Below are 27,581 nucleotides of genomic sequence, written 5' to 3' on the forward strand. Positions count from 1 at the left end.
CACATAAATAAATGGCAGGGGGGTGAAACACTGAAAGAATGAATCTGAGGAGTGCATGACATGACACTTCTTTTTTTTTGAAAGAAACTCTGCTTGTTGCTGTGTATGGAGGATATGTGATTCGTGTTTTTTTTTGTTGGTGGTGGTTGTTTGCTTGTTTTTTAATGCACTCTTTTTTAAAAAAAAAAGTGTTTTTCTACACTCTTGCATATATTGCTACAGAAACGTTTTCCCTCCCCTTTTCTACACAACACCTTTGACATAAAATAGTTATGAGAAAGCAAACAACAAGGATAATTTATTTTATTTTATTTTATTTGGTTTGCCTTTTCAGGCAAGCTTTAGGCTTCTTGGTGCACAGACTTAGTTGGATGCACCCACCAGGACTCAGGGCATATCTGAAGATGTTTGCTGTTAAATCTTCAGTGTTTACATTGTATGCTTTCTGACTGAATTATGGAAATTTATTATCTTCACCCCCTGACCATGCCTGCGGATAGAACATTTGATTATGCATGAAAAAATCTATCAAGAATGTGTCCTTCAACGTTTTGTAAAGTTTTCAGTTTCAAAATAATAGTTCTTTTTCCTAGCTCTGACTGTAGCTGAGATCAAAATAAAACCCTTTTGCTCACAGAGTGTTGGTAGTGATTAGAAACAGCTCCTAATTTAAAAATTGGCTTCTCGACCAAGGAGGAGACATTCTGGTATCACATTTAATCTCCCTCCTGCTGTTCCAGTGGTTGGACTAGCATGGCTGGGAAGAAAGTCAAAGTAAGTTTTGGAAGGGGTTGTATAACAGCATAAATCAGTAATCCTGGAAGAGAAAGTAGTTTGAGGAGGAGGGGAGGGGAGTTGCCGAGAAGATGCTTTTATTATGGTGTTCTTTAACATGGGGTGCCAAGTGGAGCATGGAAAGGCTGTGCCCCATGATCTCTGTGGGTGGCAGGAGATAATGTTTTGTGTGTGGGAATGACCTTTAGGGACATCGTCTTTATCAGGCTATCTAATTTAAAACTAAAAATAAGATGAGATGAAGCCCTGTGAGATATCTTGTATTACTGTGCCCTCGAGTCCACTGTAAGAGCAACATGGTGATGTTTGATTAGAATAGGATTTAGCTGCTGGTAATGTCATACTTGTTATTTATCTGAGGTTCTCTTTCTTCTTTGATCATCGTGTCCCTGAATGTCTTCCTGTGGCATCTCCAGCGAGTATAGCTCCAGTCTGTCTTCAACTGCAAGCCAAAAAGAAATGGCTGTTACTCTGACTGCTTTTACCTGGTCCTGGTAGGAAGATTTTGATGATGTGCTCTCCAGAAGCTTCATTACATTTCCTCAAGACAAATTAAATATTTCAGTTACTTCTGGAACTTTTTCACTTGGCATTTTAATACCAAGCTGGGTAGCATAGAGGAAATATAAAACCAGTGAAAATAAGCTATATCATGAAATGAGATATTGAGATAATAAAGACAGTACTTCTTTCAGAAGGACCTCTAAATCATTGCATAAAGTAAATGACTTCATTAGGGAGCTGTGCTTCCAGTGTTCCTAAGGCCTTTGCTGAGGGCCGTATCCAGTTGGGCAACATTATGTGTTAGGAAGGACGGTATGAACCTGTGTTAATTACTGACACGTTCTCCCTGAATAACACTGGAATACACAAAGGAGCAAACTGATGTGAAATTCATGTTGGCATTTTCTTAAAATGGCTGCTTTCCTGAGAAGAATCATAGGATTGTTAAGGTTGGAAAAGACCTCCAAGATCATCTGGTCCAACCATCTCCCTACCACCAATGTCACCCACTAAACCATGTCCCTAAGCACCAAGTCCAAACTTGCCTTGAGCACCCCCAAGGACGGTAACTGCTACCACTTCCCTGGTCAACCCGTTCCAATGCCTGACTGCTCTCTCTGAGAAGAAATGTCTCCTAATTTCCAACCCAAACCTCCCCTGGTGCAACTTGAGGCCATTCCCTCTAGTCCTATCACTAGTTATCTGTGAGAAGAGGCCGACCCCCAGCTCCCCACACCTTCCTTTCAGGCAGCTGTAGAGAGCAATGAGGTCTTCCCTGAGCCTCCTCTTCTCCAGACTAAACACTCCCAGTGCCCTCAGCCGCTCCTCACAGGACTTGTGTTCCGGGCCCTTCACCAGCTTCGCAGCCCTTTGAATAATGAATGTCCTGCAGAAGGGAAGCACGTGGAACCACGGGGGGGATACAGCCAAGGTGAGGGGATATCTGTGTCTTTTATGAGCCTGTCTGACCAGTAACCTCAAGGAAGCAGCACAGGTGTAGTTAACTTATGGTCAGGTTTGCCCTAGGACATCTACCACCATTATTTTGATCATCTTTAGGAAAGGTTTGGATTTATTGTCTTGAACTTGCATGTTCTAAGAAGAATGATTAGGGAAATTTTCAAGTATAAGAAGCTTTTGCAAACCAAGATGGTTTATTTTTGAGAGCTCTTTACCTCTAGCTGCAGTGATTTCAATACTTGTCTGAAGATTAAACTTCTTTACTTTCTCTGGGGAATAAATCAATGGCAGGATCAAAACACTGCAAAGCTGGATCAGCAACTGTTTGGTCTTGAAGACTGAAACTGAACAAAGCTTCTCGTATTTCTTCTCTTTGCATATATGTTCCCCATTATTTTTTGTGTAGCTTTTAATTTTCCCCCTCTGTTGTCACAAATTCTTGTGCCCTACAGATTGGTTCTATAATTTGGAAACCCAGATGTGTCCTGTAAACCTAAGAATTTCACCTGAAAATGAATGCAATTGGTGACCTTTGAAGATTTATCTAACATAGACCCCATTTCCACAGAGAAGCTTTGGAAAAAAATGTGTTTTCAGGTCTAGCAAGCTCTTGAAGAGTCTTGGCAGTGCTGTGCTTGTGGTTAGCTGGATCTGAGATGAGATCATATTTGGGGAAACCTGAAGAATGGGAAAGGGGCTTGGTGTCGGGGACAGACGGTTTCCCCTGACTAAAATTTTCCCAAACTTAAAACGGTCGCTGAGTTTGGTCTGGGTCATGTGCAGAGGTTTTGGCAAATGTTGTGTTGCCCAAGTCAGTTCACTCATCCCCGGTGCAAATCACGTGCAGAGCGTTTCCTGGGAAGTATGAGTCTCCAACTCTTTCCCCCCCAGTAATTTATGCCGTAGCAGTTGGGAGACTCAAGCAGAATAACCTTCCCTGGTTAACTGACACAGAAGAAAGAAATGGAAGGAACCATTATTTTCCTGTCAAGATTTCTCTGAAACAAAGAGGTGCAGAATTATGCATGCTGAGGGGTGTCTTTGGTCCTTTGATTAACAGCAGAGGCCCAATTTCACCATCAAAAGCAGTTTTAATTATAAGCTCCGCTGAAAAGGCTGCCTTGAACACTGTAGAAATGATATTACAGCAGCACATCTTTCTTAGTGTAGGTGATCTGCAGACATTTTGTAGGATCATTTTATTAAAATAACTTGAAATATACTGGGAATGCACTAGAAAACTCGACTTGTCTTTCTTTGTTTCAGCTAATGGCAGCAGAAAGCACTACATCGGTAGGGAACTCGAATCATTGCTCACTGGGAGAAAGCCTCCTCGCCTGCTGCCTTAGCAAGCCCTGGTGCTCTCCCCTTGCAGCTGGTGACATAATGTGCATCACAAGGTCTTCCTCAAATAAAAGACATCCGTCTTGGGTGTTTTATGAGTCTGCTGATTAAAGAGATTTTATTGTAATTACTATGACTAAAAGGCTACAACAGAAGATGGAAATGTTAATTTACAGTCTGCTTGCTGACCAAGTGTCATGTGATAATGGATTGGGACAGACCGTGGTTTGCAAATGGACCTGAATTTTCGGAGCTGCTAATTTGAAGTGGCAGATAAAGTAACAGCATGTACGTTTGAAAAGGGGTGCATTTGATTAACCAGCTAAGCATAGCAGCAGTTTTTTGACAGGTTGTTTTGAGAAATGATCACCTTTGGGTTTACAACAGCAGCGGCAAAGTATGTGGTAAAGGAGAGGGAAGTAGCAGAAAGACAGATGGACAGAACTTAAAGGTAAAGCTCTGCTTTATAGGAAGCAGCCTGTGTTCCAGCCAGACCCGCCACAGCACTTGGGTCCCTGATTTCCAATTCAGCAGAGGGGATTTAGATGCCCAGCTAAGTGTGCAGATCAGGTCTTTAAGCTATTGGTCTTTTAAAGATTTGTATATAGTCACAGGGGCAGCTAAGTAATTCATATATATAAATACATTTCCATCAGTAGCCTTGCCCCTGCCCTTTTTTGTTCCAGGGACTTTGTAGCTGAGGATGCAAGGTGTCAGGCATCCTCAGTCACGGTGTCAAAGGATTTGAAGGAGTTTCATTGGTGTGGGCGCACGTGTTTCAAGCAATACTAGTTGCGGTACCCTGATAGCGTTTAAAAAGGGTTTTAATGGTTCTGTGGAAATTTTGAAATAATATCTTTCACAACAGGGGAGAATCCTTTCTGAAATCCCCCATCTTGGGTCTGCATGTCCTGTTACAAAGATTATCCCAATGTGTAAACTTACAAAACAGTTTCTGCAAATTTCAGTTCCTTGTGCTACTTAAGCTTCCTATATAGATAAATGTATATACCACACTGCTGAGTCTTCTTACGAGCTCTTAATAGATAGCTGTACCGAAACATTAATTGTAACCGTCTTGAACTAATAAATGAAGGAAGAGAATATTGACTGTTTAATTCTTATTGTGGAAAGTGGTGTTAGGTTACTGAAACAATTGCTTGCAATGTGGGACACCTGACTTGTATTACGTCTTTGAAGTGAAGATTTCATATTAGTCACTCTAAAAGCATTAACACATTTGATAGCATCATGGAGGTCATATTATTCATTTTTTTCAAAAATAAAAAATTACTACTGTTGGGTATAATAATTGAAAAATGAGAAAAGAGCTTAAAGGTAGATTTTTTACAGTTGTAGTACAGATTTCCAGGTAGACATCACTGTTTTTACAGTCATATATGACACATTACTGTGATAGCCTTTAAATAATACATGAATTACAAATGATCAGTTACAGTTCTGCTTTAGAGGAGACAATGAAAATGAGGGGCAGAAATAGCTTTGTGACTTTAGATCAGATTTACATACTGTGGGGTTGCAAGTTGGAAGCAACAAGTGTATGCCCAGTGTATATTAGGCATCTGTTTCTGTGCACTGGTCATCACAATATATACACTATATAAACATATATATATATATGTTTATACACATATATATATGTATATAATATATACACTATAAAAACATTCATTGCTGAATATTTATTCTTATGTCAGGAGCTACTGCATATCTAAAGATACTAAAAAAAAAAAAAAATACAAGCCTGAAAGAGGCATTTTAGTGATTGGCCCTAAGGAATAGATTCATAAGCACAGCTTGAAATCTAATGGAATTAAAGTTGATTTCATTAGAATTCTCTCCTTTCCTTTGATCTTTTAAGGGACAGTATTAGGGTTGTGCTGGTGTAAAACCAACTGAAATAAGCAGAAATGAATTGGAAATTCTCGGACTAAAGTGTTCATTAGGATATCGAGGGGATCTTAATAAGAACTGAATGGCTAAAAGAGAAGAAATGATGGTTTTTTTTAGTTTTTGTAAAGAGTTGGCAAAGGGAAAAAAAAAGAGAGGAAAAGATGCTGAAGTGAAGTCAATGTCTTATGCTGATTTTTCAGCTGTTCTGCATGTCAGTGACTAGAAACTCAGTGGTGCAAAGAACGTCCTTGATCTCACAAATGTATGAAGTCTTTACAGTACATGTCTTTCTAGTTATATATCTTTATATGTATACATAAAGTATTATGTAATGTGATTATATATACAGATTGTATGTATATATGAAGTTATGTAGAAATATTGCATTTGAATAATTTATATTTCATACTTCGTATGTTTGCATGTGTATCTCTGTGTAAATTATTATTATTATTCCTCTATTTTTGATGCATCCCAAAATGAATGGGGTTGTTGCGGATTATTATTATAGACAGTTAAATTTTGGGGTCTAACATATTAAAGCTTTGGCACTTGCTGATGTCAATTTGAAGGCCAAATGAAAAGGATCTAACAACTGAGTTGGTACTGTAGGTAACGCTAAGGTGGGTATTTGAGTTAGGAGATGCCTGTTTTGGGGTGGCAAAAGGAAATATAAAAGCACTGTTCTGACTCAGTAGCCACCTTGCAGCATGTGGGCTGCATTCATTGGAATTGTCACAGCTCTTAATGCTGACACAAAATGTCAGTGATCTGTTGTTGTTTTATTGGGATATCATTTGTGGTATAGCTGATACGCTACAGAAAATAGTTGTTCACCCATGTGTAACTGTGAGCGCTGCTGTGGTGGAAATCTGTGATCGAGTGACAGTGGGGGAAGTAGCAGAAACTGAATCAGACCTTGAACTCTTCCCAAATTTTGAATAAGAGGCAAGGGGAGAAGGACAAATAAATATTGACGATCTGCATCGCCATTAAAGAGCACTCACATCGTATTTCCAAACAAAGCTGCTTCACCTCACTGTCATCTTGGGCTTTGAAGGTAGTCAGAGTGAAATTTCTAGCCCATGACGACTTTGGGTGTGTCTCCTGGCCCTCGTCCCGGGCAGCCTGCAGTGAGGCTGCCAAAGGAGAGCGGGATATCAGAGACATACTTCAGCTGACTAGATCAAAATGGTTAGTCAGGGGTTTTTCCAGTTTTTGCTTATCCAGTGTTGTGTCCAGTTTTTGCAAGTTCATTCAAAGTTTTGACAGGTTGAAGAATTATTGTGCTGGTGTGACATCAGTTTAATGGAACTGGGCTGCAAGGGAGTAGATACGGCTCTTGCTCTGGGCTCTGTCACTGACACCTTGCATGGCTGCAGTGAATCCTCCATCTTGGATAATTTTGACTGTCTTTGAAGGAAAAGGTGATTGTTATTGACTACACGCAGTATCTTTGAGATCTACAAACAGGTCGTCCCATATTCTCATAGTTTGGTTGGGTGGCTGGCAAATGACCGTGGGCCATAGAATCATTAAGGTTAGAAAAGACCTTCAAAATCACCTGGTCCAACCATCACTGTACCACCAATATCACCCACTAAACCATGTCCCTAAGCACCATGTCCAACCTTGCCTTGAACACCCCCAGGGACGGTGATTCTACCACTTCCCTGGGCAACCCGTTCCAATGCCTGACTGCTCTTTCTGAGAAGAAATGTCTCCTAATTTCCAGCCCAAACCTCCCCTGGTGCAACTTGAGGCCATTCCCTCTAGTCCTATCACTAGTTACCCGTGAGAAGAGGCCGACCCCCAGCTCCCCACACCTTCCTTTCAGGTAGGTGTAGAGAGCGATGAGGTCTCCCCTGCGCCTCGTCTTCCCCACACTAGCCAAGCCCAGCTCCCTCAGCCGCTCCCCACAGGACTTGTGTTCCAGGCCCTTCACCAGCGTTCCAGGGTCTCGATGTCCTTCTTGTAGTGAGGGGAAAAAACTGAACACAGCACTCGAGGTACGGCCTCACTGGAGCTGAGTACAGGGGAACGATTGGACCATCAGATTTTCATATTTGTCCAAAATTGTCTCTAGACACGGCCCTACCAAGCAAGGTGTTTGTTGCCTAAGGCCTGTACTGTCTGGAAAAGAGGTTTTCTGCAAAGCGAATATACCAGCACTGTGTGGCTGGGTTAAATGCGGTGATTCATCACCCAAAAATAAACGCTGTAGTGATTGTAGCTGCCAAATACTCAGTCATCGATTTCCTCCCTGTTAAGCATTTACCACTTCTTTTACTGTGGTGTAAGCAGATGGTGTCAGGAGAGAGTTAACTATTGATGAAGCCAAACACTGCTGGAGCTCAGCAGCACTCCTGTAGCTGTCTCAGGCATTAGGGACATGGGAGGCCAGCTCTGAAGTTCTCACATTAATGCCTATTCTTGTATTACTAGTAATCTTCTCAGTTTAAGCAAGCAAAAAAGTTTTATCTCATTGTCCATGGAGATCAGATGAATTTAGTCATTATTAATAGAAGATAAAAATTGTTTTTCATGTTTGCCATCTGCTTTGTAAGAATTTTTTATTCAGTAGGTTGAACTGATTTGGTGAATTGAAGTGTGTCACAAACTGAACTTGGTCACACCTTCCTGATGCTGCATTGGCCACCTATGCCATTTCATAACAGCACAAAGAGTTTTTCTAGTATTCTCTTTGTTTTATGTGTATAGTAGTAGCATCTAAAACACACATTGTATTGGGTTGCATTGTGACTTCCGTAATATAAATTCAGGGTAAATATCTTAATTTTCAGTAATTTTGTGATGAAAAGACAGCAATGTACATGCAAACTCATTCTTTCTAATCTCCAACATATTATTAATTTTCGTGTTTAAAAATATCTCTGTAATGAATGCAAACCCAGAATTTCACTCCATTTTATCAAAGTCAGTTATGACTATATAGATACTTTCATTGCGTTGGTCACTTCAGAGGTTCCTTTTGAGAGTTAATCAAACTAGTTCACTGGTTTCTGGTCATAAATCTTTGTAATACCTGTACTTCCCTTGGTTGCCCTAAAGGCATTAAATTCTTCCTGGGAAAACCAAGCTGAAGTTAAAATTCAGTATTCTTGACATCCTCTAACTCTAGTGTCCTCTAAAAGACTCCAAATGGTGCCTTGTTTAAAGAAGGAGAAAAAAAATCTTTCTGGAACATCCTATATCTGGGTGTATTTTTTTTTTTCATGTTTTAGTGTAGGCAAGTAATGTCATCCAATTTCTGCTTCCTACTGTGCTACATGTTTTTACTTCAGTCATGTTCTGACCATCCACACGTTTGGCTAATGGTCAATCATGACAAATCGAAGGGGATACAGGCAGATTGAGGAAATCAACCAGAGTATCTCAACAAGGCTATCCCTTATTGAGGTAATTTGCTTCCTTTTTTCATTTCTTACACATTTTGCAGCGTGGAGTCTCCAGTTAGGAATTCAAAAGGACTGAAATCTTTATTATCCCCTTTTATGTTGTAATTATAGCAAGAATTGCCTTCTTCCGTTACACAGATGGAAAATTAGAAAAATCTCTCAAAGCTGTGTTTTGTTGCCTTAGCTTTAGTCGATTTCAGTGAATGTGCAAGTATTAGGTATTAGGGCCTGTTTAGCAATGGGAAGCTTTCTGGCTGGAAGCCTGGATTCTGGAGGGCCGATCTGGTCCTTGCGGAGACAGCAGCTCCCTGGCCTCTAAAACCAAACATTAAAACCCTAGCTCATGTGCCCACATTACTCTGTAGTCATCTAAATTATGGTATATTTATATTTACGAAATATATGCAATAATGTCCCTAACTGCAACCTGTTTGTGGCACACCTTTATGATGCCAGCTCTTGGTGCTTTTTTTCTTTTTACAGTATTCAAAGAACACTCTCTCTCAAATATTCATAAAAGGCAGTTAAGCCTAATACATGTTCTGTGGTTTTATTGTCATAATAAAAACATTTTGACAGTTACTTCATCAGTAATTTTTTTTGGATTTTATTAGTTTTTAATCTGTAATGTGTTTTGGTTCATTGGCTTCAGCTGTAGTGTTTTATCCAGTTTATTTGGTGGTTAAGTTAACTAAGTTAACTAAAACCAGCTCTCAAGATCTTCAGCAAGATTTCAAGAGTCGCGTTGACCCATGAGTACCATAAATAGAATAATAGTTGACAATTAAGTGCTTTTCAAATTTCATAAGCTACCTATCTATTAAGGAACTTTTGTTTTGTTTTGGTTTGGTTTTTGTCTAGGTTAAGAAATCAATAGCAGTAACATATCAGAAATAATCATGCTGTATTTTAAACAGATAATATATTCTGATTTTTAAGCCATTGCATTTTAGTTTACGAAAAGATTTATTTGCATATACTCTTTTTGTGCAAGGACACTAGAGTGCTAGCCATGGTTTAGAGATCATCTAGCCCAAGGGAGATCTTTCTCCCTCTTTGTACAGTGGAAAATGCAAAATTCAGTGTGTGAATTTAAACCTGTTCACAAAGGGCATGCTTTTCCTAGTTGTCTTTCTTGGATCCTTTAGGAAAAACTTGAACTAAATAGGTGAATTGGTTCAAATCTCTCTCTCTATTTCCTATTGTTTTTTCTTTTTTTATTATTATTATTTCTTCTTCCTTTATTTTTACAGTGTTCTATGTCATACTGAAAATACACGTGGAGGGCAAATGACTGGCATACTTTGTACTATTTATGTACCAAGGATTTGGCTTTCCTGCCAGATCTGAAAGATTGAAGACAAGACTCAAAGACATCTCTTCCCCAGGAGGATTTGTTTGAGAACAGCCGGACTAGTTCTTTTACCAGACGAAGCTAATACTTACAGGGAAGTACTGTAAAAAACATCTCATGCCATTCACAACCTTTCAGGCTTATTGAACTCAATATGAACTTAGGGATAGCTTTTCAAGAACCAGTTATGGCATCTCTTGTCATTGTTGTACACAATTGCTTCCGCAAGGGCTACGTTCTCTTTCTAAGACTTATTTCTGTATCATGAAAGAGTTACAGAGTAAACTCATTTTCCAGAGATAACTGGCTTAGTCTCAAAATAATAAACATATCCCTCTATGACACTGCTGTTACTTCAGGATGTAATGAAATTGTGATTTCAAATGTCATGCTTTTGGTGTGTAATCAATATTTCCAAGATCAACTGTATTATGTGCATTAATATTGTTCTCTAGACTGTGAAATCTTTGGAGACAGTTAAGATGAAGGCGAAGCAAGAAATATGTTTTGCTTGCCAAATTTCTCCCTTTTCCTAGATTTATATCTCAAATAGTCCTATACAAAGTTTGGTTGTTTTCTCTTAAATATTCTCTTCCTTACTCTTTCGTATTTGAGTGCATCAAGGCCAGCATTTTGAAATAGCACTGGTGCCTGAACTAGGACACAGTCTGCAAATTCTGGCCTAAACAAACGTTCTTTCTCTCCTGAGGCGCCGCGTATGAATTAATAACCTGAGAATTCCCTGGGTAAATACTTAGGTTCAGTAATCTTTTTGGCGGTCAACTGGCCCCACTATTTTAACGACCAGCTCTGTTGGGACATATTTTTAACAGTCGGAGCAGATCATTTGGTAAGCTGGCTCTCTGGGCCGTTTGCAAAGCTGTTCCCTCAGAAGAGGGATCATTAGCTGGGTCAGCAGCAGCCCTGGTCACGCTCCGCAATGGCTGCATCCCACAGGACTGGCACTGGGGCTGATCCACAGTCTAATGTGATGTTGAACACTTGTATGTGTTCATAAAGCTAAACAAGCAAATTTTGCAGGATGTTACAGTCGCATACCAAAGCAAACAAACAGAAAAGCAAGTTGGCAAGCAAAACCCTCTTCCTCTGGTGTACGGGTGTATTGGCACTGACTTTGCTGTAGCCTTCCACGTAGCGCAGCTGCTGCAGTTAGTCTTCAGGCTAATGCAGCTGGCTTTGCACAGTCCAAATGATGGCCTTTAAGTATGATTGTTACTTACCTTAAATTTAATAAAATTACAATATCTGTGATCGACAGTAGAATATAGCTGTTATTTTCCTTCCACATAAGAAGAATTCAGTTTTTAAAAAGGAAGGCAAGGGGAAAAATGGTGATAAAGCTTGTTGTTACATTCCAGGATAATAAAGCAATAAAGTTATCAATTATATTCTATGCAGGCACTGGATTAGTTATAAGCTGAATATAAATTGCTGTCTGAGCGGTAGAGTCATTGGGTTTGAAGTTGAACAGATTCCTCAGAAATGCTTTCTGCATTTGAAGAATAGGCCCTTGTATATCAAAGTTCTTGTTACCATGTACTATGATGAAGTACCTCATCCGTCTGTGAAGACCACCTGGGTGTATATTAACTGTGAGTCATTCTATTAAAATCTTGTAATGGGATTATAAACAGTCTTTTCACAGCACTGCTGTCGTTCTAAATGCTGTCCATGTCAGCTAGTCATTTGGACACCTGGTCATATTCAAGTGTGCATCTGACTTTCCTCTTCTCCCTTGGAAAAGGGACTGATCCTCTGCACAGCTAGGCAAACAGCTTTTAGACTGATCTGTTCCTGAAATGGAACATCCATAGGGATTTCGGTGCCATAATTCAAAACTGAAATCCTTAAATCTTCTATTTGACCACAAAAATTTGGAGGGATGGGATTTTTTTATTTATTATCTATTGTATACAACACTTTACAGTTCTTAGGACCTAAAATCTTGTTTATGTGTATGTGGTGCTTTTTAAAAGCAGAACAGCTCAGTGACGTCTGTGTCTGATCAGGACCAGGAAAACAGGTGATCTATATATATCTCCTGTCAAGGGTATCTGACCTGGCAGTTGAGATATTAAACTTTTACTGCTTTGACTCAGCCTCTGCTTTAGATGCCCCCAAACCTTGTATTTTGAAGCACAGAAGTAGCAGGTAATGTTTGTGCCCTTTTTACTCAGAAGCATGGACCACTTAACCACTAATGATGTGGAAGACCTGGCTTCAGTTTGCAGCAGTGCCTGAAGAGATTCAAGTCTGTCTCCGGTACTCACAAGGAGAACTCTATTTATGAGGCTTTTTATGGTTTACGAGGTGCAGTTACGAGGCTGTTCCGAGATGGGATCCTTCTGATGCATCCTTTTGAAACTGGTCTGATTTACAGGCTTTAAGATTTACTGGACAGGAGGAAGAGGGAGAGAATTTTGATCGTAGTTTACTTGCCAGGCTGCGGCAAGGCAAATTTTTCAAGAGTGGTGTTCTCAACAGCATTTTTCTCTTTTAATGGGACGTGCTCAACCAGACAGATTGCTGGTGGCATCTTGATTCTCGATCTTTTTTTCTTACAAAGTTCATCTGAAGTGCTTAACTCCTTCTAGAGTGTAAATAATGAGGGTATAAGAAACCTTCCCTGTCAGAATTTTCCACAATTGCTCATTTCCATAGCTGTTTCAACCTTTCTCTGGAAGACTGGCCTGCTCACGATTGGAAATGCATGTGGTGTACTCCCTGATCTGTGCAGGTATGGCACTTACTGAGAAGTTTGTTGCTTGGGAAGTGTACACAAGATGAGCTCCTTGCCATGGCCATGGGAGGGTCAATTGCACTGTGGCTCTGCCCTAGGTGGCATCGCAGAGAACTGTGGCTGTCTGCTCATGTGTGGCTGCATCAGAAACAATCCTCTGTACTGATTGAATGTAAAAGTCTTGAATTATTGCAGGAAACTCGTGAGATACCAAGCCATTTATAAAGCAGCTGCAATTTAGAGCTTTTAGTTTTCTTGTGTTAGATTTTCAAGATGCAACATACAATTATGTTTACTATGAAGTGAGAGAGAGTCTTTTTTATTCGGTGGGAAAAAAAAAACACCACCAACAAAGCCGAAGTGTGATTTCTCCTATTTAAGTTGTAATATATTAAGAGTTGTCAGTACTAATTAGCACTGTAAAGTAGCTTAAACACAGGACCCACGTGTCAACAAGAGAAATAGTGTCTGTGTCTCTGGAGAAGCAGAAACTTGAGTATGTCTACTCAGAGATGTATTTGTTGTGCTGATCTTTTTTTTTTTTTTTGGTGAATGGTAATGATGGTTAGTGAAAAAATAGAACAATTCAGCTTTTGCTTCTTTTAAAGTTACCTCATGCACCCCTCCCAAAGTAAATAAGAATGTGGGTTTTTGCATGTAGCTCATCTCCTCTTTGAGTCAGAGCAGCAAAGCAGGAAACCACGCAGGAGTGAATTAACTCTTGCACCTTAAACCTTAAACCTCAACACTTGCACCTTAAACCTCATTGGTCCTTGAACAGTAATGATGAGTCTTATGGAAATGTTCATTCGGATCCTTCGTGTAAGCATTGACTATTAACTAGGGTGAACCCATGTGTCTGTGTGTGCATATAAAAAGAGGGGAAGGACTCTTTTATCACAGATCATAGCAACAGGACAAGGGGAATGGTTTTAAACTAAAAGAAGGTAGTTTTAGATCAGATATAAGTAGGAAATTCTTTACTATGAGGGTGGTGAGGTACTGGCACAGGTTGCCCAGAGAAGCTGTGGATGCCCCATCCCTGGAAGTGTTCAAGGCCAGGCTGGATGGGGCTTTGAGCAACCTGCTCTGGTGGGAGGTGTCCCTGCCCATGGCAGGGGGTTGGAGCTAGATGATCTTTAAGGTCCTTTCCAACCCAAACCATTCTGTGGTTCTATAAAAAATGCAACAATAAATTCTCAGTGTCAATGTAAATAGGGAGTTAAGGACCCTCTTTCTTTGTCAGTAACAGTTACTTTGGTTCAAAGGTGGGGAGTGATTTCAGTGATGTTGTAAAACATCTCCATACTCAGTACCAGGTGGCACGTGGTGTTGCATCTAATGTTGTTTTATTTAGGAAAAAAAAAAAAAAGGAGATTCAGGTCAGTCAAAAACTTTTGGGAATTCACTAGCTTGTTATAATCAGTAAAGAAATAACAGAAACATCAGAAAATAAGTGATGTATGTTCTTTGCTGAAATATTAAATGGGTCAATGTGCATCTTTAATGATGATTTTTTTTTAAAAAAAACTTCAAATACTTCCAAAGAGCTAGAAAATAAAATGAAACTTTTCTTTCTGTTGAAAGATAATTGGTGGACCAAGCTAAACGGTTTCTTCTATCCATTTCCTTCTCTTTTCCTCTGGACAAGTGGGAGAAATAGTTTGTCTTGTTGCCCCCGTCACCATGGAGAGCATGTAAGAAGTTTCCATTAAATTAAAACCTATCTCTCAAGGGGACTCAAGAGAACTGTTTTACTTGCAGTTTAGCCGTCAAGTGTCTAATCTGGTACTTTATATGTATTACTTGTCAAAAAACAATGATTTTGTCTCTAACAAAATTTAATTTTAGGGAACGTCATACATTCTGAAGTTGACGCAAACTATCAACAACTTCTTTGAAAATTGATGTTTCCTCTCTTAAAAACAATTACTCCTCCTGAACAAACTTAGAGTGATGCCATGCATGACTAATAACATGGTGATCATATTTGTTTTGTATGACTCTGTTCTGAGAAAAACAAGTAAAATACAGTTTCTTCTGCTGTGTAGTAAAAATCACTGGGATATTATTAACAATTAAAAAATATCTAGCTGAGTTAATTTTATGTTGCTCTCATGGTTAAAGATACCAAGAAATAAGAATATGAGTGTATAGTTGCCTCAGATTTCAAGTGTGATAGTTTCAAATAATAAAAGTTGTTAGACGTACACAGTGTAAGCTTTATAGTGTGGAAATTTCTGGATAGTAATAGATTTTGTTCTATGCCATTTATCTTCAGTAACCTTAAAAATCAGAAATAATAAAATAATATATGGCTTCATGGTTATGATAGGTTTAATTTTATTTTTTAATGTATTATAATGTGTTAGCTCTAATGTTGTAATTCTGAACTTTTGATATTATGGTTCTGAAAAATCTCTTCAGATTCTCCCCCTACATTTTCCCTTCTATTAAGTGGAAGTAGTCTGTATTATCTACACCTAACAGAGACTTCTGAAGAATAATCAGCTTTCAATAGTCAGTAAGTGCTTAGTATTGCCATAGGTTGAAGCCAAAACAGGTCAGCTCCAGGTCTGTATCTGAGCATTTGTCTGCTGTTCCACGTATTGTGTCAGTAGGTTGTCCATCTCATAATCCATATCCTACCTTTTTTACCCCTTGACTGTAATTTTGATCATGTGTATTCTGAGTTCAAGAAGCGTTTGGACAACACTCTCAAACACGTGGTCTGATATTTGGGTGGCCCTGTGTGGAGCCAGGGGTTGGACTTGATGATCCTTGTGGGTCCCTTCCAAGTCAGGATGTTCTGTGATTCTATGCTTATTTATTAAAGACTCAGAAAAGGTGCACTTACAGGGTTAGGTTTTTATTACTGGTCTTCTGTAGCAGTAAATACTGTGACGTATCGGGTCAGTGAGTTGAATCGAAGTCCATTCCAGACGCATTAAAAACTAATTTTCCAAATCTACATATTTATAGTTTATATAAGAGCGCAATCACTTTTGGGGAATAAGTCAAAAACAGCCATTTCCATCTTTGTTTCCCAAAAACTGTGTTAAGGCAACATTACTAAGCCTGACAGATTAAGCAATCTGCCTTTGGGGAATGTTAGGAATGTCTTTGCTAACTTTGCTCAGACCCTCAGTGGGCAATTACTGCAATATGCACTGCTTATCCTCATTTTTTGTGGACTGGTGTTACGGAGAGGCAGGATGTTTCACCAGTGGGTTTCGGGGATATCTGCTGACAGTGGAGGAATGATGTATCTTGGCAGCTTTGTGTCCAATGCCAGCCGCTGGCAAGGCATTCTGCTTTACTTGGCACACAGCCTTTTGTCCAGCCACACCAGGCTTGACCATCTCGTCCCCTCCGGGCTGGGTCATGCACGCTCATCCTTGCAGCGATCAAGCCCTGCAGCCTTGGCAGCCAGCCCCACCACCCGGGGAGATGGGCACCATTTCCTTCTCGCCATCATCTTCTTCAGTTGCCTCTGAGGTGACATTATGTGACCTAGTGGCTCATTTAGTATTTAAAATTGTGGAATCCCTTAATTTACAGCTCACCTCTCATGGTATGGTCCCTTGGAGCTCTGGTCTCTTTGCTGTTCATATCCCAGCCCTTCCATCCAGAACTTGGTATCAGAGAGCTCTAGACCCAGTCTTTGCATTTTGTCCGTCTCTGTAGGGCCTTTTCCAGACAGTGCTGTTATTACCCGTTCTTTCCGAGGAACATGCTGGAGTTTGCTAGTTTTAGTAAATCCTTACTTAATCATTTTTTTCCTGTCTGAAGTGAATCTTCTTTTTTTTTTTTTTCCTTTTTTCTCTCTTTTCTCTCCCCAAACTACTGTAAGGATTGCTTTCAGTCAGATCTGACTATAGTTAGTACTACTCAATGTACTTATTTTAGTAAGGAGAAGTGTGTTGAAATTGAGATGCAGTCTCAGTTCAGAGGTTAGAAGAATAAAATCAGCAAAACCTCAGAATGAAGGACAGCAAAGAGAAAAAGGAGGTTCGTTTGGGAAAATGAATCCTTCTTGTGGAAATTAAGATAAACAGAGACACGCAGGATGAGACAGAGAAACCCCGTTGCAGTGTATGGAAGACAAGTTACATGTGAGTTTGGGGCACGGCACCACCACTGCTCCTGATGTATTTTTCAAGTAGCTGAAGAATTGTTGCCACCTCCTGTAGTTCGTGGGTGTCTTCCTGCTAGAGGGAACACGCGAGGAAGACTGACTACAGAGGAATAACTAAAAAGAATTAGCTGCCCAGTCTTTTATGCCTTTTTCACATCAGCTGTACTTGCCTGGTGCACAGAGCCCCGTTACGGTGTCTGGCACCACGTGCCCAAGGAGGAATGACTTGGATGTGTGAGATCCCTCTGGGACTGCTGAGCTCCAAGGCTGGTGGGGACATGACTGAGTGTCACCTGGAACTGTTCATCAGCTTGCAGATAGCTAACTAATTCAGGGATTATTTGTCATAGTCCTCATATTGCTACTACATCTATGAATATTCCGGGGCCAAATCTTTGCATAAAAATTTTAACTTCAGGAAATTACTGACTGCAAGTTATTCTTCAGGCTGTCATTTCTCAGAGCAAGTCGGTTTGCTTGCAAACATTGAATACTTCTATGTTAGATAGAAATAAATGTTAAAATATAGTTTGAATATTTTCACCTAGAAACGTAAATGCTGCTGAGCACTTTTTTTCAAAACTGACTTTCACTAAGCCTCGCTAGTTTGTTGGACCTCTCTAGCAGCAAATCTGTTTGGGAGGTACTTGCAAAAAGTTCCTGATGTATTCAGTTTCATGCTAGATAACTAGTTTATACTGACAAACCAAATTAATTAAAAATTCCCAGTGTATGTTTAGTACATTATTTTCTTATTACTTTACAACACAAGCATCAAGGAATCAAATTTATTAACTCAAATAATCTCATTTAACTCATAGTACTATTCAATGCATAGTCTTTAGATAAACTAAATGGAAAGATTCTGATTTAAAGGGGGATTAGGGAAAATAAAGAACTAACGGAAATTAAAAAGAAGAAGAATTACTCCAAAAACCTGAGAGAAAAATTTATGAGTACTGTTAAGTGGATATGTAAAATTTTGATTGTTTGGGATTTTATAAACTGTTTTTTTAATGTGAAGAATGATTATGAATTGGGGGGAATAAGGTACTTTAAACAGTGTTTTACCTCCCCCTTAACCATTATTTAGGGATCTCCTATTTTTTCAGAAATTATTCTCAAATCTAAAGTGGATTAGTACAAGGAATACAAATACATTATCAGTATTCTTTATATGCTTGAAGCAAGTAATATCACAGGTGACATTACACTGCTGTTGTTGAATATGTTTGTTAGGCTCTTGGTTCTCTTGAAGTATTGTGTCATAGCAATAGGCATAAATTAGTTTCAACAGATTCTTCGTTTGATAGAGGATTCTAGTAACACTGCTCACGTATAAATAACACATCTATGCGCAACGTCTAGTTTTCTGAATGTGTTAATGATTTAGGGATTGAGGGGGTAGGGTTTCTTGTTTTTTTTTTTCTTTTATGAAGCATTGTGGCAGGGCTCTCAAGAGTTTGAAGTACTGTGTATTTGGCATCATGTTCAAGAAATGTATTATTTTTACATTTAACTTATTAGATTGTACCGGGGCTGATGAGTTTATAGGGGTATAGGAGGTGGTAATCACTGGTTCTCCTTAGGTGCCATGGGAGATACGCTTTGGTAAATCTGTACGTTTTGGGATGGGAGAGTTAAATACCAAGTAACCTTAATGCTTATTCTGTCTTCGGAAATGCATTATTTAAAAATAAGTCATTTCACACTAAGTGTATTTGTGTTCACTGTTAAACATGTTTAAAAATTAATGCTGTTTGTATAGGGATCTCTCTTCGGTTTTAAGCACATTCCCTCGCTCCTAGTTTGAGCTGTTACAAAAGGTTTGAGCCTGTGGTACTTTTTTTATTATTGCAGTAGTAGTGGAATACCTCCACACGGAGTGCAGCAGTGCCTTAGTGTGACTGTTCAGGAAAAAGTTAATAGAGTGTTTTACAGCTTTGGAGCTTGAATTTTTGCTTGTCTATTTATGAATGGTTGGTTTGAATTTGGTCTCCCCAGCTCACAGTAATGCTGTTTTATTTGGGGTCTTTTTCTGTAGGTTCTGCACATCAAGCAACACTCTGCAGGCAAAGGTCACCTGTACCTCACCACGTGTGCTGAGTTTATTTTGCCTCTTCAGAATCACAAAGAGAATAGAAATTCTATTTTAGGCATTAAGAGTTGGAAATATCCACTTTGAAATCAAACATCCAAGTATTATGCTGAGATAATGATCCATTAAGTGAATCACGAGTACCTTAAAGTGGGGATCATTCAGTCTCTCCAGTTGAATCCATTTCAATTTGTTTAATCGAGTTTTCATTGAACCCCTTTATATTTTAACCAACCCTGGACTCAACCCTCTGTCTCTCACAGTGCCGACTGGTGCTTTTTAGAAAAGTTTAAATGGGAGTTGTAATAGAGTCAGACTCACCCTAACTTGGGAGTGCAACCTCTTGGGATGGATCTTTTTTTTGCTTCGAACACAAATTTCACCTTGACCTTGACCAGTCATTTCTCGAAAACTTATTCTAAACCACTTTTTAATTTAAGTTTCCAGTAAAAAGCAGAAAGATCCAGCTGTCTTGCATTTTGCTGTCTTCTTCAGTGTGACCTCCTGCATTTGTCTAATGTATCCAGACTGAGCAGTTTTGTTAGCATGGGAAGGCTTGGAGCAGCAGCCTTCATCAACAGGGCACTATCCTGATATAGCCTCATGTACAAATTGATAATGGTGATAGCTACATCTCCGAGTGAGCATAGTTGAGTCTCAGATGTGTCTTCCAGGGGGTAGCAGGGTATTTCAAATACAGGTTGTTTAGTTATTTTTTTTTCCCCCAGGTTGCCATATTTCTCCCTTTTTTAGGGTGTTTTGCTTGCTTTGGTTGAAGTGGGGCTTTTCAGGCGGAAGCGTGTGAGTATTGTGAATGTAATTTCTCATGACGGGAAGGGGTTTTCAAAAACATCTCTTCCCGTAATTTTAAAGAGAGTTTACTCCTAGATTAGTAATAGAAAACAAACAAACAAAAAAGACCCTGAGTAAAGGATTGGGCACCTTTTGAAGTGCCCAAGCTGCTACTTACTCAAGCTAGCTGTGTGTCAGCCTTTCATACTCTGCAAGTGCCTAGGTGGGGCACAACAGGGCAAAAACTCATATAGGAAGACAGGCTTTGTGACAACCGCTGCAGAACCACAAGGTCAGGGAGATGAATTTTCTACCCTTATCTAAAGGAGAGATTAGGAAAATATTCCATTTTTAATTATAAAAAAACAAGTATCATACTAAAAAAGAGCACGCTGTTTCATACACCCAGTCCACCTGCGTGCCTGCTTCATGCCTTTAGCCTTGCAAACACATCTGTGTGCTATGCAGAAGCAGAATTACTTCTGCTAGAGCAAGTGGGTTTTGTTATTTCAAACCTAGCATGAGTTTCTTTTAACGTGAAATGTTAAAATCTGTGACCTGCAGAATATTCCTGGTAATTTGGGTTTCAGCCTGCAAGCATGACAGCCGGAGCTGAAAGCTGTTTTAGCTGGGCACGGTTCTGCACTGCCAGCCCAGCAGACCGTGTACCTGCACTGCTCAGCCTCCTCCCTTTGGTGCAGCCGTGGCGACGACGTGCCTAAGATAGTGGCAAGCTTTTCAGAAATGAGAAGTATGTATGATGTTCTCATCACACCCTCCTTTAGCTCTGACAAAACAAAATTGTCCTGCCTCAAATCGCTGCTGCCAGAGCAGAATGAGGTGTGGCAGCACAATGACAACTAAGCAGTATTTTTTTTGTGATGTTTGAAGAGTTAAATGGTTAGCAATTTATTTTTTCACTTCCTGTCCTCAAAGCCAGCTTATTTTATAAATGCTAAATTTAGTCTGTTCGGTTTCCGTCATCAAGGACAGCTTTTTTGGTACGCTTTCTTACAAATTGTCTGACCTTGAGGGAATGCTGCCAGAAAGGAAGAGCAGTTTAAAAGCAGACAGCTGATTGTTGGGGGTTGTAAACTCTGCCGTGCAGAGCGATAAAAGTCCACAAAAGCACGAAGACTCCCTGAAGCTTAGTACCCTCTGAAGTTCACGAGTGTAAGGTGCTGGGATGAGTTGCTAAAAACAAAAAAGGGTTTTGGGTTTTCACTGATTTTAACCTCTGCTGTGCGGGAAGGATGAGCTCTTCATGGCTTGGTTATGGATGGGAGACATCGCTGACGTTGCAAGAAGATTGCCAGGAGTGGAAAGAGGCTGCTGCAAAATTAAGCCTACCAGAAGTTAAAAGGAGGTAGCGTTCAGGAGATTGGGAAGAAGGTGAAGTATAACTGTGCAGGAAAGGATGTCCATCCAGCAGATAATTCAGTATCAGCCATAACGGTACCATGCTTCTCTCGAGATGTTGTGTCTGGTTGTGCAGCGGGCTGGTTGTTTTTCCATGAGAGATGGGGAAACAGGCAGTAAGGAATGCTTTTTTACACAGCCAACAAATGCTTTGTGAATAGGGAGATGACGTGTTACGTGCCTGGCAGCATTCATTAGCGGCAAGCTAATGAAATGGAGCACTGCAGAGGGTACTGGTGCACAGCTTTAAAGGGCAGGCACAAAAAGCATCAGCCAAGAACGGTGACTAGAAGAGGCTACAGCATTGTTCAGCAGCCTTTTTCTAGTATGGAGCTGTGCTAATCTGTCTTTGGGTTCTGTTTCAGCCCGAGTTTCAGGTGATGGTTAGCAGCCCCGTTCTGCAGGTGTAAGGTTGCAGCAGCCGTGTTGCAGGGAGAAGCATTGCCAGGTTTGCCTCTGAGTCCCAGCTGTGGCAGGGGCTGAAGCTGTTCCCCTCCCTCACACCAGAGGGAAGGACGAGTGAGACAGGAGAAGCCACATGGAGCCACATGTCCCCGTGTCGTACCGCCGTGGGCTGGGCTGGTGTCCAGGGCAGCCCACGGAGTTACAGGGACCTCAGGCTGAACCCTTTCTGACCCACCAAATGCTCTGGAGGCTGCCAAACCCTCAGCAACAGAGTTCAGACCCCCTAAAACCAGAACAAAGTTTGGAAAAAACAACACAGGCATTTCTGGGAGACGACTGGGGAAAATATGTTTCTGACCCCCACATCAGTGTCAGACAAGCCCACAGCACCAGAAGACACCCAGATCAGTAGATAAGAGTAGAAAGGCAGTACAGAGGGGACAAACTGTAACACTCTCGTTTTTAATCCAGTTGACTTTATGAGCTGAAAAAATGGCTGAGGGTATACCTCTGAACATGCTAGCAGTAGTGTTGTGAGCCTCTGAATTAGAAAAGATGTGGTTCCATTAAATAAAACCAACGGCCGCACTCACTGTCTAAGGAAATGAGCAGTTAAATCTCAGTTAACAATGTTCATAGAAGATGCTAAAAAGTAAAGTGCTGAGTATTCACCTATCCCTTTTGGCTTAGTTTTCACTTTTAGTCATGTAGTTCCTAATGCTGGAATAGTCATTGTCATTGGAAAAAGTCTTGTTTTGTTATGCCGTGCATATCCAGTAAATAACGATAATTTAATATTCAGAGTTTCGATTCAGATACAATTTAAATAGAGCTTTGGCAGCTTAGGTTAAAATTGAGATCTTGGCGAAACACCTGCACCACGTGTGGGTCACTGCTAAGGAGCGAGTTGTTGGAGTAGATGCCTCTGTTGACCACCACCAGTACAAAACAAAACTAATTTGTTTACAATTTTTGTCTTAAGTATAAGGATGTACAAGCAGTTAATGGTATCCTGCTGGCTTTTGTAATGTTGACTGAAATGAGAGAGAGCCTGAATTTACGAAAGCAAAGACATTCTTAATCTGAGCGTTGAGGTGCTCAAGCGAGTCCAGAGAAGGGCAACGAAGCTGGTGAGGGGTCTGGAGAACAAGTCTTATGAGGAGCGGCTGAGGGAGCTGGGCTTGTTCAGCCTGGAGAAGAGGAGGCTCAGGGGCGACCTTATCGCGCTCTACAGTTACCTTAAAGGAGGCTGTAGCGAGGTGGGGGTTGGTCTGTTCTCCCACGTGCCTGGTGACAGGACGAGGGGGAATGGGCTAAAGTTGTGCCAGGGGAAGTTTAGGTTGGATGTTAGGAAGTACTTCTTTACCAAAAGGGTTTTTAAGCATTGGAATGGGCTGCCCAGGGAAGTGGTTGAGTCACCATCCCTGGAAGTCTTTAAAAGACGTTTGGATGTAGAGCTTAGCGATATGGTTTAGTGGAGGCCTTGAAAAATGACCTGTTCTTTACTCTGTGTCCTTTACACTATCTTTATAAGGGGATTTTTGCTTTTGTTACTTGTGTTACAGGAGAACAGCAGGGTCTAGCGACCAGATGAATTGGGGTCCCTTTGTTTTAAGGTGATTTGTATATGAATAGAGCAGGAGACTTGCTGTTCCAAAGATGTTCTTGCTTTCAAATGGGGGGAAATGTCAGGTCCAAAAACGTATCTAAATCAGCCAAATGGATGGAATCTACTAAACGTCTCGTCTTTCAGCATGCTGGGGATAATATCCACTTAGGCTGTTGTTCTTACAATTTTTAATGTTAGTGTTTCTATTTTCCTTTTGCAATAGAACTCCATTCTGTGATGAGATTTGGCTCTGACTCAAAACCAAGAGGATTCTCAATGAAAATATTTAACATAGTTAATTATAAAAATCCCAAAGCAAATTCATAGCTTGCTTGATTGTAAGCCTACTTAGAGTAGACTAACTAAAATGTTTGTGGCTTTAAATGTTTCTGACAATATGTTGATTTTTTCATAGATACTATTATCCTGAGAATGAGAGAATGCATTTGGAGCTGTTTAGGTACCATAGAAAGATGACTTGTTAGATCTACGTATAGAAGAATTGTTTTGGGTCAAGGTTTTAAGTAGCTTGGCAAATGTTTTTTTGTCTAGGTTGGGTCCTGTACTACAGTAGGTAGTGAAGCATGTGTGCCTGTGGCACTGAGCCCACAGAGCATCACTGCTGCAGTGCAGTGCCATGGAAGATTTAGCTGAGTAGCTGAGAGCTGTGCTTTGTCTTACTACCAGGTTATCGATGGGCACTTCCTTCCTTGCTCTTCCTATTGAAAATTGCTTGAAAAACATTTTTTAGGAGTAGTTATTAATGATGTGCTGTCAAAAAGGAAAGATATATCAAATGGGCTTCTCCAGGGATCTATCTTTGCCCTAGTATTATTATTCAAAAATTCTATTAACCACTTTGATGATAGAAATAAGGAATAAAACTATAAAAATAGCAGATTACACCAGTCTAGAATAAATTTAGACCAACCAGCTTTGAGAGAGTTGGCCTTAAGCATCATGCTATTTTTCCAATTCAGGAAAATTGTTCTTAATTAGTATATAAAGCAAATAAAAAACATAAAATAGCATTGATGAAGGATATCTAACGTGCTAATTCGGAATAAGGAATTGCTGCAGCCATTGTTACCTTTAACAGGTAAGCATACAAGTGTGGGGCTGTCTGCTGACCTGCAAGTTCATTATCTGTAACAGTAGAGAACACAGAAAGTCAAACACTGAACCGAAGTGCTGCATTTAGTGTAAGGCACAACCTTCTGAAAAGAGGTGTAGACAAAATTACAAATTGCTGCAGAGAGCAAACAAGTGCTAAGGCTTGTTCTTTTAAAGGTCACTTATGACAGAAAGATGAAGCAAGGTCTGCTTAGACTAGAAGAAGGTAGACAAGCAGGGGGACATTACAATCTTCAAACATTTGGAAAGTTGCTTGAAAAATGTTGGTGACCATATCCATTGGGGATGACAAAAGAGAGTAGCGGTGTATCTTAAGGAGGAAATATTCTGTCAATATAAATAGTAGCTACTCGTGGAGGTTTAAAAATTCTTATAGCCAAAATGTTTGAGAATACTTCAAAGAAACAGGGTGATTTCAAACAGTTAATCCTGATGCCTTATAAGAAATGGGAATAGAAGATTTTCTTCATAATCTGGTCAAACTAAACAAGTGTGTGCTTTGTATCATGATTTGTCCTTTAAATTACAAGCTGACACAAGAAAGAGGAACAAATCCTGTGGTTTTCAGGACCAACTTGTCTGATATGTGTGTGTTAGCAATTGTGTGTTCACATCACCTTTAGCCACATATGTAACTAAAAATATGTCCTTTTGTCCTTCCCCAACAGTCTCCAAACGTCCACAACTACCCAGATATGGAAGCTGTACCCTTGTTACTAAACAACATGAAGGCAGATCCCCCGGAGGATTCATTATCTACAGACCATTTCCAAACACAGACTGAACCAGTGGACTTATCAATAAACAAAGCCAGATCGTCCCCTACAGCAGCCTCATCTTCACCAGTTTCCATGACAGCATCAGCCTCCTCCCCTTCTTCTACTTCTACTTCTTCTTCTTCTTCCAGTCGACCAGCTTCATCGCCCACGGTAATAACGTCGGTATCCTCAGCAGCATCTGTCCCATCAGTATTAACTCCAGGTCCTCTTGTGGCTTCTGCATCTGGTGTTGGAGGCCAGCAGTTTTTGCACATTATCCATCCAGTTCCACCTTCAAGCCCCATGAACTTGCAGTCCAACAAAATGAGTCATGTGCACCGTATACCCGTGGTGGTACAGTCAGTACCTGTTGTCTATACAGCTGTGAGATCACCTGGGAATATGAACAACACTATAGTAGTACCACTGTTGGAGGATGGGAGAAGCCATGTCAAAGGTAAGGTGGAACTGGTTCTGTGCATCTGTGGCATCTATAAAACACTTCTTGTAGGAGGAAAACATAACAACCTTATAAAGCTGTTAGTTTACGAAGTTGCTACGTCATCTGCTGGAGGGACATGAAACTTTCATTAGTGATGGGGAACCTCTAAAAGTCTTATCATAGGTGCTCTTTAAAATAAATACAAAAAACGGTTGAAGTCAGCAGAGGTGATAAGTGTTCAGACAACTCGTGTCAAGTATTGTCCTGAGAGAAATCGATTCTCCCTACAAACTGAAGAAATAGGACAACAGAATAATGACAATGTACAAAACATCATAGACAGACATGGAAAACTCACCAGGTGATACAGATCTCAAAAAAAAAAAAAATAAAATGGCAGGGAATGGAGAGTCAGAGAGGTTGTTTCCATGCAAAGAGAAAGCACTTGTTGTGCTCTAGGAACACGAGAAGGAAAGGCTTTTGGAACAAAGAGTGGTACCAGCTGCAGAGAAGTAGGTTTTATTAGGCTTAAGGAGTGGCAGTGCAATATTTTGAATTAGGTTGCCTCTTCCAGATTAAACAGCCAAAGGGAAGGAAACCACACAGAGTGTATGTGTTGGGAATGATTTTTGCAGACACAGGACATAAGAGGCTTATGGAGGTGTGAAGGGAGGAGGAAAGCACATGCCAGGACAGATACACTCTTGGAGAGGAGTCCAAAAAACACAAAAAGGGGAGCTGGAGAGCAAGAAAAAATGAGAAAGTAACAGTTACCAAGGCAGCAAAAAATTGTTAGAGATGGGGACATGATGGGTGGGGGAAGAAAAGGGAAAACAGATGTGCTCAGATGCTTTGGAAAGCATAACTCTGTAGAGAAGACATTAGTGTTAGGGATGGGAACATGATGTAGGGAATGAGGGAGACTCATTTCAAGGTTCATTGTGTATGGGTGAATAAAATATGGCCAATTCTCCTCTGAAATGAGGTAGAATGGGAGGGTACTGACAGATAACCTTACTTTAGGGCTTATGAGGCTATGGGGCATTTAGTAATACATTTCATAACATCTCTTGGGTACCTAATTGCATAATGAACAAATCTCTACAACTGAAAGACCTTTCTTCTTCAACACTCCTGTCTATTTTTGGTATACTGATGACTGCGTATTGCTGTATATACAACAGTGGTGGATCATTCTTTTGTTTAGTAATGTCTTGTCCATCAGTCTTTAGTTCTCCTCCCATTCCCTCAGTTCCCAAGTATGGGATGTGTCCTCTTGACAGGCAGACCATAGGAAACAAGCACACAGCAGATCTGTGTTTTGCTTTAAGTCTCAAAATCGCAGCTTAAGAAATTTTAGTACAATTCATACAATGATGTAGTTTTAGGACCTTGTGGCATTTTGTCAAGAAGTGATAAATGAAAGCAGAACATTTCACTGTATTATCTGGAAAAAAAAAAAAGTTAAATTTTAGTCTGTATTTTGGTTTTGGAGCTTTGAGCAGCACCTGACCTTGAGCTCATCCGGAATTTCTCCCATTTGTTTTCTTTCCAAAGGTGCTAGTTGGCTCTGGTAATAGTCCCCTCCATGTGAAGCACCTCCTGATCTTGTAAAACTGGAAATTCACTACCCTGGCTTCGTCAACCAAATTCCAGAATTTAATGTGCTATAGGGATTTCAGCCCACAAGCTCGAGGCCTCCTGAGCTGCCCTGACAATCTCTCCTTTGTATGAT

The 27,581-nt window shown here is 40.2% G+C and overlaps 1 protein-coding gene across 12 annotated transcripts in view; it reads left to right on the forward strand.

The window, feature by feature from the left end:
* KLF12 (KLF transcription factor 12) overlaps positions 1 to 27,581 on the forward strand; it is a 248,643-nt gene that overhangs the window by 124,803 nt on the left and 96,259 nt on the right. For all 12 annotated transcript variants that reach the window (XR_010827454.1, XM_048079122.2, XM_048079115.2 and 9 more), the window contains one exon: positions 25,315 to 25,861. Coding sequence is in view for 11 of the 12 variants with exons in the window: in XM_048079122.2 (XP_047935079.1) it covers positions 25,315 to 25,861 (547 nt within the window). In the remaining variant the exon portion in view is untranslated. The remainder of the gene's footprint in view (positions 1 to 25,314; positions 25,862 to 27,581) is intronic.

Source organism: Anser cygnoides, chromosome 1, assembly GCF_040182565.1.
Source record: "Anser cygnoides isolate HZ-2024a breed goose chromosome 1, Taihu_goose_T2T_genome, whole genome shotgun sequence".
Classification (NCBI taxonomy): domain Eukaryota; kingdom Metazoa; phylum Chordata; class Aves; order Anseriformes; family Anatidae; genus Anser; species Anser cygnoides.